This window comes from Xiphophorus maculatus, chromosome 23 (genome assembly GCF_002775205.1).
Source record: "Xiphophorus maculatus strain JP 163 A chromosome 23, X_maculatus-5.0-male, whole genome shotgun sequence".
NCBI lineage: Eukaryota > Metazoa > Chordata > Actinopteri > Cyprinodontiformes > Poeciliidae > Xiphophorus > Xiphophorus maculatus.
In genome coordinates, this window is record NC_036465.1 from 32,116,149 (window position 1) to 32,129,783 (window position 13,635).

Here is a 13,635-nt window from a genome sequence, read left to right on the forward strand (position 1 = left end):
ATTATCGTAGAGGATGAATTTTTACACTTTCTTTCTATCAAACTAAAGACTCTAAGCCAGGATGAGATTGTGTCGTTAGCCGTCAACACTTTTGACTCAGACTGGATAGAAACATCAAAGAAGATGCTGTATGAGTTCTGCACTTCTTCTCAGTGTAACATCTCGTATAAAGGAGCACAAAAGGATATCAACAATGTGAAGGCCTGCCTCAAAGTGCTAAATGAATGCGGGGAAAAATTCCCAGATTTGTGTCTCATTACTTAGACGAGTTGCCTCCGGTGACTTTTACCAACATGGATGTCTGCGGCTTGCTACGCAAAATGGAACAGCTCCACGTTGCAGTGTCTGCCATGAAGCAAACACTTCAAGCTCAAGCTGAAGTAAGTGAAGGTCTCCACGATGTTACGGCGGATCTGCGAAGCCGGGTGTCTGCTCTTGAACAATGCACCGATCAAGGATCTGTACCGGTGAAGGAAAAGGGTGCGACGGACATGGATCTGAACATTGCCCTGGATATGGAACACCGTCCTCAAGTTCTGGAGGGGGTTTCGCTATCAACTGTAAAGGGAGATACTCCTGCGTTGTGTACCGGAGAATCTACGCCATCTCCGGGATCTCTTAAGTGGAGCCAGGTTGTGAAACGGCACCACCGACAGCCCAAAGATCCCTCGGTTGTGAAGACGACGACTCGCTCTGGCCCTTCACTGGGACGCAGGAAAGCTGGCCAAACTATTGTTGGTACTGGGGCCGCAGGAAACATCAAAATGGTGAAAACCAAACTGGTGAGTGTTTTTGCCTCTAAATTCTCACCTGACTTGGATGCGGAAACACTATGTGTTTATCTTAAAACCAAACTCGGGCAACATGTAACATGCCGGAGAATCACTACTGTTAATACCAGGTACGCCTCATTCAAGGTTTCTGCCAAATGTAGTGAGATGGCTGTCATGTACAACCCAGAGCTCTGGCCTGAGGGAACCAATGTGAGAAGGTTTTATGAGCCACGCAAAACTATCATCGGCGCAAATGCTACCCTTTCTTCCATGGACATATGTGCGCTTATTGCTGGCGTGAGCACAAAGTCATAAAGAATTATGGACATTAAAGTAATCTCTTACAACTGTCGTGGCCTGCGCTTAGGGCAGAGTGCAGATGATAAAGCTCGCCGTTTGGTTGTCGACCAGTTGTTGCTACATTGTGACATCTTGTGCTTGCAAGAAACATTTTTAGCCAAACAGGATTTAAAAGGACTAAACTCTATCAATGACAGTTTCCTGGGTGCCGGAGAATCTACTACTGACCTCAGTCTTGGAATTAAAAGAGGAAGGATACCAGGAGGGGTGGCTATATTATGGAAAAAAAGCCTGGACTCAGTGATAAATGTCATGAGATTAGGTGTGGATTGGTGTATTGCAGTACACGTGAAACAGCTTGACAAAGAGTTTATTATTTTAAATGTCTATGCTCCATATGAATGTCATCATAATGAAGAAGAATACCTTAGTAAACTTGCTTATATTAGTTTAGATCAACTATTCCTCCAAGCTGAGAGCATTTAGCCACTAGACGATTTGCTTGGATGCAGCAGCTCAGTTAGCTCCTTTATGCAAAATGAGAAGTCAAAATGTATCTATCTTATGGGTGACATGAATGCAGACATCTCGGATAAAAACTCGCTGTTTGCTCAACACCTGATTCATTTTTGTACAGATTTTAATTTAATATTGTCAAGTAAAGAACTTTTGCCAGCTGCAAGTTACACTTATATAAGTGAAGCCTGGCATACTACATCTTGGTTGGACCACTGTATCACTACAGCAGATGCTCATGCTGCTTTGATATATATTAATATCTTATACAATGTGTCCACTGTTGATCACATCCCCTTTGAGGTATCAATTAGATTTGATCATGTACCTGCAACTGTAAATAAGAACAGTATTCAAAATCAGACACATATAGACTGGTCTTTATCTAGTGAACATATAGCCCGTTACTATGCCCAAACTGATCGATTGTTATCTACCATTAATTTATCAAGAGAGGCAATTACTTGTACAGACTGTAACTGCTCTTATATTGAACATAGAATCAATATAACTGGATTATATTCCGACATAATTGAAGCGCTACTGGGGGCTAGCCTGCCTTTTAATAAAAGTAATGTAAAGATTAAAAATAGACCAGGCTGGAACACATATGTGTCTAAATTCCACAGTGAAGCCCTTCTTGGGCTCTAGCAGGTAAACCTAGGCAGGGCCCTATATTTGAGCATAAAATGTTGTCTAATTCTAAATATAAATATGCATTACGCTTCATTAGACAGAATGAGCAAACCATAAGGGCTGATTCCTTGGCAAAAAATCTTTTAGGTAAGGATACAAAAACCTTTTGGAAAGAGGTTAAAACTATCAATAACAGTTAATCCTCTCTCCCTTTCACTGTCGATGGTGTTTCTGGGGTGAACATGATTGTGAATTTTTGGCAACATCACTACAGCAAGTTATTCACCTGTGTACAGAGTGAACCCTTCCAGGTTGACAAGGTTAGTAGTGTAGAAACTATCAAAACACATGAGGTCTATCAAGCAATTAAAGAACTGTCTGTAAATAAATCTATAGGAATGGATCTTATTTCAGCTGAACATCTCAAATTTGCCAGCTCAAGGGTCATCCCTCTTCTTGCCTTGTGTTTCAACTGGTTTTATTATGCATGGTTTTATTCCTGAATCCTTAATGAATGTTCCCCTACTTCCTGTGATTAAAAGCAAAGCTGGTAAAATTGGCAGCTCTGATAACTATAGGCCTATAGCCCTAGCTAGTACACTGTCTAAAGTCTTTGAATTAACTCTTTTGCCAAAATTTGCAAAGATAGTTATGTCCACTGACAATCAATTTGGGTTCAAGTCCAAACATGGCACTGATATGTGTATATATGGCCTAAAAGAATTACTGAAAAATTATAACAGCAAAAATTCTACAGTTTTTCTGTGCTTTTTAGACGCCACTAAGGCTTTTGGTCATGTAAATCATAGAAAACTATTTTTAAAATTGTGCCAAGCTGGTGTTCCTAAGTATATAGTAAGATGTCTGTCCTACTGGTATGCTAATCAAACGATGCAGGTGAAATGGGACAACTGTGTGTCTGCATCCTTTCGTGTCGGCAATGGAGTCAGACAAGGAAGCATTTTATCTCCTATGTTGTTTAATTTTTATATGAATGACCTCTCTAAGCAGCTAAACCTGTGTAGAACTGGCTGCATGGTTGGTGATACTATTATTAATCATTTAATGTATGCTGATGACCTAGTGGTTTTTAGTCCAAGTTCAGCTGGTCTTCAGCAGCTGCTTAATGTCTGTTCAGCATATGGTGAATTACTTGATGTAAAATTCAATCCATCAAAAAGTATCATCTTGATCTGTTGCACTAAGGAGGACAAAAATAGAGTATTCCCAAATTTCAAATTTTCTGGGATTTTATTGAATGTCTCAAGTGAAGTAAAATATCTTGGCCATGTGTTGACAGACCATCTGTCTGATGATGAGGACATTTACCGTCAGGTTTGAATGTTATACGCTCAGGCAAATATCCTTGTCCGTAAGTTTGGATTCTGCTCTGATGAAGTGAAACTGAACTTGTTTAAGGTCATATTGTACATCACTGTATACTGCACATTTGTGGTGCAATTTTAAAAGAGCCAGTCTTCAAAGATTGAAGGTGACTTATAATGATGCACTGAGACTCTTGTTAAATAAACCCAGATGGACCTGTGCCAGTGAACTGTTTGTATCTGCTCGCGTCAGCACTTTGATGGCTGTTTTAAGAAAGCTTATGTATAAATTTATTTGTCGTTTAAACGAGTCTAATATTAGAATTATAATACTGTTGACTAATATCAAATATAGTGCAGTAAAATACTCATCTGTACTCTGGAGACATTGGTATGATTGCCTTCTGAATGGCTAGGAGTCGTTTTTTATTTTTATTGTACTTTTTATTCTTTTATTGTCTTTGCTTTCTTTTGTATGTAATCTGGACTCTGAGTCTGTAATAAAATCTATCTATCTCATCAGCGCTAATAAATCTATATGACTATCAGCCTCTACTTCTGTAAACTTTACTCTTTCACTGTTGAGCCTGATTCTTCTATATAGAATAAATTGAATGTTCCTTATATATTTAATACCAACAAGAATCATAAAAACACAAAATTGTATTAAAACCATCTATGTGTCAATGTCGTGACAGTATGTTATGAGACAGATCATTTGTGAAAAGATCAACACCACTTCCTCCTTGAGTGATTATTGCCATCTGAATAAATGCACCGCTCTCAACCAAAAGCAAGCAATCAGAGTCAGGAGGAGGGTCTTAGCGCTGTCACTGAACCTCACTTACTCACTGCTAAATGTGCTAATGGCAGAGAAACAACTTCCCATTACAGAAAAACCGTTCATGTGCTAACTAACCTAGCATTCACAACAGGATCTGCTGATGGGAAAAGCTGTAGTGATACCAGAGAACAAAGGGGAGGGGAAGAGGAATGATCAGTGCCACATGAGATTGTGACTGACAAGACTAAGACCTCCAGGCTCTGATTGGTTGTTTCTAGTTAGCACTGAGAGTACTGAGTTAAGTGGAGGTTGATTTTGTTTTATTTTTTCCCCACAGATTATCTGTTTCATATGGTGCTCTCCAGGGGACATTTTCTTTTGCGTTACCTCGCAAAAGTTTTCGTTCTCTCACAAAGGTTTTGCGTTCCCTCACAAAAGGTTTTGCTTTCCCTCGCAGTACTGTACTGATCAGTTCATGTGGCATAATTGAATACTGTAAGGGTAGGCTGCGGGCTCGGGGATCGTCTTCTTATTTGCAGATCCTGGACAGTGATCTGGGTTCCAGAGTACGGCTTGATCGAGGAGGTTTCATGTAGCAACGAGGAGGCTGCGGTGGAGGACGGACAGGTAGGTTCAGGCATGGAGGAAGACCGAGGAACGGTCCGACTGCTAACTGGCAGGTCCGGGTTCGGCTTGAGATCCAACTGAGGGGATGGAAGTGGGACTCGGGCAACCAGTGGGTATTCACCACGGCGTCACGAAGGAGGATTATCCAGAGAGCCAGAACGGGCTCTTCACGAGGAGATCACATGGCGTCACTAGGAACACCTGAGTACAAGGAAGGCAACAAAGGATTACTCAGTGAAGATTCGCAGGAAAAAGCACAGAGAGTAACTCAGGGTGGGCTCAAGGCACTATCATTGGCAAACACTCAGGTGAAGAAGTGCAGTCAGTCCGCTCCTCTTAAACCTCAGGATGATTAGATGATGACCAACAGGTGCGCTGAACCACAGGTACGCCCTGCTCGGGAGGCAGCCTCTGGTGCTATCTGGTGGATGAATAACGGAACCACAGACGAACAAAAAGGAAAAGAAAACAGCCAGCCAATGACCTTCCCATTCATACTTGATGACAGCCACACCCACATCAACACACCCACCACCCAGGTGTCAAAGCCGTGTGCTCCTGTCATATTAATAATTACTTATTTCATTCATATGGCTCTTACAGAGCCTCAGTGAAAACTTGTTTATTATTATTAACTGTTTGGTGCAAAACACAGATTGAAAATCGATTTATTTACTGCATGTTTATGATTGTTAAGGCTAAGATGGAACGGCACTGAAAGCAGCCCTTTAAACTATTCAGAGCACAAACACAACAGAGACACAATCAAAACTGTCAGATGACTTATTATCCCGCAATAATAACTCAGAAACTGTCCAAATAGTTTGGACGTATTTTTATTTCTTTCCTACTTACGGAAAGTGTCTGTTTATATCATAGGTTTGTGGTTCCTTTCTAGCCTAAAGAAAAAGATATAAAACTTCAGATATTTCACAACGAGATGTTAACAACAAAACCTTACAAAATCCTGTATTAAAGCAGAAAGTACGGTGGTCACCGTAAGAAAGGCTTACAGTATTCAATTATGCCACATGAACCGATCAGTACAGTATTGAGAGGGAACGCAAAACCTTTTGCTATGTAACACAAAAGTATTGCGAGGAAACGCAAAGGAAAAAAATTTTCGCATGTCCCCTGGAGGGCTCCGTAGTTTCATACCACGCTGTCATGACATGGTGAAAGTTCCAACAAATATTTAGAAAAATATTTTATATATAAAAGTTACATACTGTAGTTATGTGTTGTTTGTTATTATGCAATAGTCAGCCCCGCCTAATCCTCACAACTCCTCTGGGCTGACTACTGTCCAGTTCTCGGCCTAACAGGTCCGGAATATCTCTTAAGACCTGGGTCTTACCCTAAAGGTGGTCTATGAGAGATAATCTTTTTAAACTGGTGGCGAGAGAGGCTCGTCTAGCTCTAACTACCTTCGATCGAGAAGTTACGACCCTCTACAGTTAAGAAACAATCAGCTGAGTAGCCCTCACAGCTGCGTAGCTTCAATAACCACTACTGTTAACGGTAGCCCTCTCTCTAAAATAACGTGCGCTTGGTAACGGCTAGATTAGATTTAGTGACTTGGATTTAAGTCCCAGGGTCATTATTTTTATGCTCACTAAAGGAAAGTCCGAAGCCACCACATTACTAGAATCATGTACACTAATTTTACTTTAATTAGAGAAACTAAAATAATCAATGACTCAATTAATTTCAATGTCCACCAACTTCTACAGAATTTTAAAAAGTATATTTATTAAGCAAGCTTTAGCAGGGACTAGTGACATACAGGTTAATTATCAGTTATTACAATACTATAGTAGAATGATAGAAATCAACCTAAATCAACCACACTATCCTAACTTCTCTCTCTGACCTGTGTCACTAATTAACTGAGTGAGGCTTTTGGGGAGCAGTTCAACTCATACCCAGATGACAGTTGATCTCGGCAACAGAAATCTTCAGTTCCTTGGTTAGAATCCTTGTCCTTGTGTGGTAAAATCCTCTTTAGAATAGAAGCAAAGCAGAACTGGTCATTATCCTTCGAACGCCCAATTCTTTTATCCCTCCAAGACCTTTGTCTTTTCTCCAAGTCTGTTGCAGTGGGTTGTCTGTTATTTCGCAATCCGTGACATGCAAGATATATTCCTTGCATAAAGTCTAAAAGTATTGAACCATGCACCTTTTCTGCGTGTACCTGGAAAGATCTCACAACCCCATGCCAGTTTTCTTGACAGGGTTTGAGATCGTTGGGTTGAGACAGAGTCGACGGTAGAATCAGGAGCCAGGGCTGGGGGCTGAAGGATCCTGTCCCTTCTTGAAGGCGCGAAGTCTCAACTTCCCCGTGGCTCCAGGGTGCAGTCCTCTGCTGATCTTCTATCTGCGTCCTCTTGTTGACTCGTCTTCTCCGCCGCGGACAAAGAACAGTTTGTTCTTCTTTCTGCCGTCCTTTATACCATCTCGACCCATGGTTGTGTATGGGGAGATGGCGTACGTGACTTCTCGAACGTTCGATGAATCTATGGAAAGTCCCAACCTTCCCCAACCGTCAGCCCTTGCGCAACTTACAGCGTTACACATCATGTGAACTTCCTTTTTTCTGATAGCCATCTGGTTATCTTTTGTAATCTTACTCCCTTGAAACTCCCATGCTCCCCCGATCTGCTCAGCTTGCCTATTGCGACACAGCCTGAGAACAGGACCTCACCCATCACTTTAACTTCATCTTTTTAAATCATCACATTTCTGTAATTCATTATAAATCATTAATACAATCATCTTGTCATTTACATCCACCATAACTTTGAGTATGTTTTTAAATCATCACATTTCTGTAATCCATCAAACATAATCATCATACAGTTGTAACCATTACAGATCAAGATACAAAAATACATTTCAGAAAATCATCCAGTGTTTAATTGTGCACATATATATTTATCCTTAATTATAATTAAATCAAACTGCAAGATTACTTTATTTCTCTCAGGCCCTTATGCTCTGTTGTCTGCGTGTACCTGGAAAGATCTCACAACCCTACGCCAGTTTTCACGACAGTATTTGTGTCCATTTTCATCATGACCCACCACTAGGGGGCGCTATACATAAGTAATGTTTATACTGCTAAAAATGGCTGAGTGGGTTGTCATGTAACTTGGTGGGTATCTCCAGGATAGAACCCTGTGATTATGTTATCAATATGGTATTTTTTGTTCAAAGTCGATGTGGCTTATGTGCAGAAATGTAGATCTAACCTTTAACCTCATGAAAAATTTACCAAAAAAAAATGCTTGTTGAATTTAGAGAGTTAAGACATGCAAGATATATTCCTTGCATAAAGTCTAAAAGTATTGAACCATTTCTCAGTTTTATAGGAAAGCATTATTTTTCTACTTATAAAGTTTGCAGTTCTATAGGAAAGCATTATGTTACTACTTAAAAAGTTTGTAACTAACCAGTGCCAACTTGTAGTCGAATGTCTTCAAATTTGGCATATTGTTCAGATCCATCTTGCCTATAATACACGATAATTATTGAGATTTGAGCAACCCCATTGTGTTCAATTAATTAATAATTATATAACATAACAGTCACCTTTGAATATTCTGAGGTGTCTTTGAGGCATTATGTCTTTTTAACAAATTTCATTGTGTCCTGTATGTATACATATATCAGCAACGTGTGGTCATAGGTCAGAGGTTCATAGCTGGTGAGGCACTGACTTAATCAGATTTACAAATATTGCTAGTTAATGTACAAAAATTTTGTGAATGTGCACAACACTGGAGGGCAAAAAAACTATTCTTTTACATACCATCCATAGCCACACTGCCGCCAACTCAATGAAACTTGGAAATGTAAGTATTATTAATTGAGTGCCATGCACCAAATCAAAAGGAAAAACTGTGGAAATGCAACTCAAAGCCACTTCTTTCTTGCTCTCTGTATCAGCCAAGCTACAAGCAGACAACAATGCCACTCTATGTGTCAGGGTTCAACAACAAAAATGTTATGTTCTGTGTTTTTCTGTGTATTTATTTCGAGTTTCTGTGTCTCCCTGTTGTCCTGGCTTACCCTTTGATTGCTCCCTGGTGTGTCTCGTTTCCTTGATTACTCCCTGTGTATTTAACCCCACCTGTGTTCCTTGTTCCTCGTTGGATCCTTGTCTCATTTGGCGTCTGTTCTGCTGTGTGTCTGGTCAGTCCATTCGTGGTCTCTGTTGCTACCTGTGTTGAGCCTCAGCTTCCGCTCAGCAGTGCTGCCAGGGATTTGGACTTGTGTGATCATCGTTGTGTTCTGTTTTCCTGGATGATTCCTCATTAAAAACCTTCATTTATCATCTTACCTGGGTCTTTAACCGTCCGCCTCACCACCACCTCACAACACACGGTGACAGAAAAACACTCAAATATTTTGCACAAACAACAGAACATTCAGTTTGTTGCAGTATTATGTTTTTAGACTTAATGTTTTATTAATGATTGCTGTGGTAGATTAGCTACCACTGCTACTGGCAAATCTAACAGTTTGTGGGTCGTTTCATTATTGAATTCTTCACACATATAAACTGTAGCCCACAACGCACACATTTCATGAAAAAAAACTAAACAGTTATTGTCGTCTTACCTTTACTTATAAATGAAGTCCATTCTGCACAAAAATATCTGTTCATCCAAAGCCAAGTCTCTATCCTCGACATCCCAAATGTTTCTAGTGCGACCTGGTTTTGAATACGAGTGGTCGACCGCTCATGTTTGGTGAGACTTCTTTGCAAATTATTTAAGTCACAAAATCCCATCTGAGTCCATACAGTGCCACAAGTTGAGAAAAGAATGCAAGCAAAGCAGAAAAGGCAGGACATTCACAAAGCCAATCTTTGCTTTACCCTTCTTTCTCGAAGGAAACCTTTCAGCTCTGGTGTTGGTCTTCCTTTAGTTATTTCCTGCTTCAATTAAAAGTCCACTTTAGAAAATTGTTTACGTGTAGAAATGTAGTCATCCATGTTGACGTCGGAAGAGAGGAGAAAACATTAAATATATCGCTGCACTCGACTTACTTACTGTATGGCTAGCTCGAATGGGAAATTGCAAAACATTCAGCGATTTTGAAGAAAAAATAAGCAAAATTGATTAATCCAATAGTAAAATAAATGTTATAGTACAAACCACAGGTTGAATATTTCAATATAAATAATTTAGTATTATATATTATTTTTACATGATGACAGGGGAGGCTGACCGCACGTCACTGATGTATATGTGTGTGTGTGTACACGTGTGTATATATAACTATATATATATTTGTATGTATGTACAGTGGAGGAAATAAGTATTTGACCCCTTCAGTGAAACATCGTTTAACACTTGGTGACAAAACCCTTGTTGGCAAGCACAGCAGTCAGACGTTTCTTGTAATTTTTTATAAGGTGTGCACATACTTCAGGAGTAATTTTTTCCCACTTCTCTCTACAGATAATCTCCAAAGTTTTGGAGATAAGGAGACAAGGAGGTTGTCATCCAAAATTTTGCGATACATTGAATTGAATAGGAATTTTTTGTAAATGTGTTGTATATAACACAGATTGTGTGTATAGTGTGAAAAGTCAGTTTTTGCTCTTGCAGCTATGTCTCAAGCAAAAAACCAAAAACACAAAAGATGTTTTCTGATGTTGAGGTGAATTTATACATGAACTAAAACTTTTAACTATGTTTTCAGAGTTACATCCATGGGAGCAGCCAAGCCCAGTTTGTGGCAGAGACGCACATTGTCCTCCTCTTCAGTATCCTTTGTTTTTTCCCATATTAACATTTTTGGCTTACACTGATTGCAACACCAATAATATTTTATTTGCTGTTTTTCCTTTCTAAAACTGTTTGTTCTTCACTCAACAATGAAATATTTTTAGAATACAAAGCAATTAGTTCTTAGACAAACAAGACAAACATTTGTTTTACAATCTTCCACTCTTTCATATAGCAGCCAGCTTTGTTATATCCCACAAAATTGCAAGATATGATAATCTATGCTCTAGTCAGGAATTTATCTAAGACTGTTATGTAGAGACGGGGAGTCTGTAGCATGCCGCCACGCACGCACCCCGCTCCAAACACCCTCACCCACCCTTTCTCTACTTCTTCTGAGAGGGTGTGATGTGCTGCCAGCTCTTTGTCCAACAGGTAATTTGAGTTCCGGGAGTCTGTTGGGTATTATCCTGTCCAGAACTGAAGTAAACTCTGCTTTAGCTGGCCTATCAAGGAAGATTCGCCTGGTTCCTATCAGCCTTCATCCCCTGTGATTTAGCCAAGCTGTGCAACCTCGAAGCCAGTTTCACAGAGTATGCCTGTTAACAGCCGCTGTCCCTGTTTGTTTCAACATGCACTTGTTTCTGAACCAGGTCAGTTTTAGTGACTCATGCAAGTCTCAAGGGGGTTGTTTTTAATATAGTTTAGGCCAAAGCAACCTATTAAAACTTAATTTTCTAGAACCATTCACTGTAGCGATTAGGGAAGAAACTGTTTCTCAGCCTGGTTTTCTTGCCCTTCATCCTCACCCTCCTACTTGAGGGAAGGGGCTGGAACAGACTGTGTCCAGGATGGAGTCCTTCACGATGTGGAGCCCCTTATCCCTGCATAATGATAAGTCTCTACCCATCATTATGGTGGAGGGAAGGCTACTCCCCACAGTCCTCGGAGCAGCCTTATCCACCCTCTGCAGGTACTGACTTAATCAGATTTATAAATATAGACACCTTGCATGTTATTGTTTACATACTGAAATTTTGCGCATTCGTACAATGCTGGAGGGCAAAAAGACTATTCTTTTACATGTCATCCACAGCCGCGTTAACTCAATAAAACTTGGAAATGTAGGTATCATTAATTTTGTCCTATTCTCCACTGCAAAAAAAAGTACAACTCAAAACCGCTTCTTTCTCGCTGTTTGAATTGGAAAAGCTATACCCAGACTCGTTGCCATAGCAACTGACAAAAATGCCACTATATGTTTTAGGATTCAACACAAAAACCAATATTTTGCACAAAGAACAGAACATTCAGTCAATTTCAGTAGTATGTTTTTAGGCTTAATGTTTTGTTAATAAGGGATTACTGTGGTAGAATAACAACCGCTGCTTTTAACTATCAGTAGTTTGTGGGTTATTTCTTTACTGACTTTTTTACAAACTGTAGTTCACAACACACACATTTCATAAAAAACTGAACAACAAAATGTTATTGACGTCTTACCTTTTCTCATAAATTAAGTCCATGCTCCAATCATTCTGCACAAAAATATCCGTTCATCTAAAGCCAAGTCTATCTTCGACATGTCTTTTCTTGTATACCACTATGTTTGAGAATCATCAAACTGTCTCGAAGCAAACCTTTCAGCTCCAGTGTTGGTCTTCCTTTAGTTATTATTTCCTGCTTCAATTGAAAATCCACTTTAGAAAACTGTTTAAGTGTAGAAATGTAGTCCTCCATGTTGACATCGGAAGAGAGGAGAAAACAATAAATATATCGCTGTACTTTACCTATCTACTGTATGGCTAGCTCGCTCTGCAGTTATGGAGGCACAAGTCTGGGATCATGAGCGCCCCCTGCCATGAGGCAAGAAAACTGCCTGCCTGACCTCAAATCTGTTCTCTGCTGTTTATGATCGTTCCTCAGCACACGAAACATGTTACAAACACAGTCGGTGACAAAAAAACAGTGTACATTATACAAATAAGCTACATTATGAAAAATCAGTTCATATATTAAATGCTTTTTAACCATTTTATTGGCGACGTACAGACAGGACGAGCATGCTCCCATGTAATGGCAGCCAGTGCAGTTAGCGAGAGGTTGCGCAATCCAAGGTGAGGGTCAGCTTGCTACTGTACATACCAGCTTCGTTTCGGAAATTCAGCAATCTGGAAGAAAAAATAATAAAAATTGGTTAAGCTTAACGAAAAATGCCTCCCTTATCTAAAAATACACATTTTAGAGAATACTTTAAAAAGGTTCAATTATCAATTTCAATTAATTGTTAGTGTGGTAAATATGATGTCATGACGCAAGCTTCATCAGGGTCAGATCCTGTACTAACCAGGGTGCTGCAGTGGCAATCCACATAAGGAGACCTTAGTCCTTAACGTGGCCATCGCAGGTTCGATTGTAGCCTTATGACTTTAGCTGCATGTCTTCCCCCTCTTATTTATTAAGTTAAACCAACTTAATAAGTTAAGTTGGATAAACTTAATTGAAGTGCTCTTTGCCAATTGAAGCAATTCAATTAAGTTGGTTCAACTATTTTCTTTATTCTTTGTATAGGATCTTAGAAAAACTCAAATAACATATTACAATGTACATTTAAAATGATTTAAATTCAAATTATTTAAAATAATTTAAATTCAAGTATTTTAAGTAAAATGTCAGTGATGTAATTTTTGATATTTTAGTTTTTTAGTTTGGAACAACTTAAAAGTTTGAGTTGATTTTCTGTAGAATTTAGTCAAAGCAATTTGAATTATTTATTAGAAAAAAATAAATGTTTTGAGTAAGACTGACTTAAATTTGTCATGTTAAACACGCTTAATGAATTAAGTTACAAAAACTTAGTAAATTGAGTTGGATGATAATTATGTATTTAGTTGGATGAACATAATAAATTGAGTTGGTCAGACGTAGGATAAGAA

The 13,635-nt window shown here is 39.2% G+C and overlaps 2 protein-coding genes across 4 annotated transcripts in view; both read left to right on the forward strand.

Annotated features, from left to right (window-relative positions):
- Positions 1–13,635, forward strand: part of LOC102233026 (magnesium transporter protein 1) — a 37,669-nt gene that overhangs the window by 13,119 nt on the left and 10,915 nt on the right. The window contains exon 7 of the mRNA XM_005813831.3: positions 10,674–10,737. Within this exon, the coding sequence (XP_005813888.1) occupies positions 10,674–10,737 (64 nt within the window). The remainder of the gene's footprint in view (positions 1–10,673; positions 10,738–13,635) is intronic.
- The window catches only part of LOC102233287 (protein phosphatase 1 regulatory subunit 35-like), a 42,507-nt gene continuing 39,615 nt past the window's right edge, over positions 10,744–13,635 (forward strand). For all 3 annotated transcript variants that reach the window (XM_023329014.1, XM_023329015.1, XM_023329020.1), the window contains exon 1: positions 10,744–11,672. In XM_023329014.1, coding sequence (XP_023184782.1) covers positions 11,551–11,672 — 122 coding nt within the window. In that variant the 5' untranslated portion in view covers positions 10,744–11,550. The remainder of the gene's footprint in view (positions 11,673–13,635) is intronic.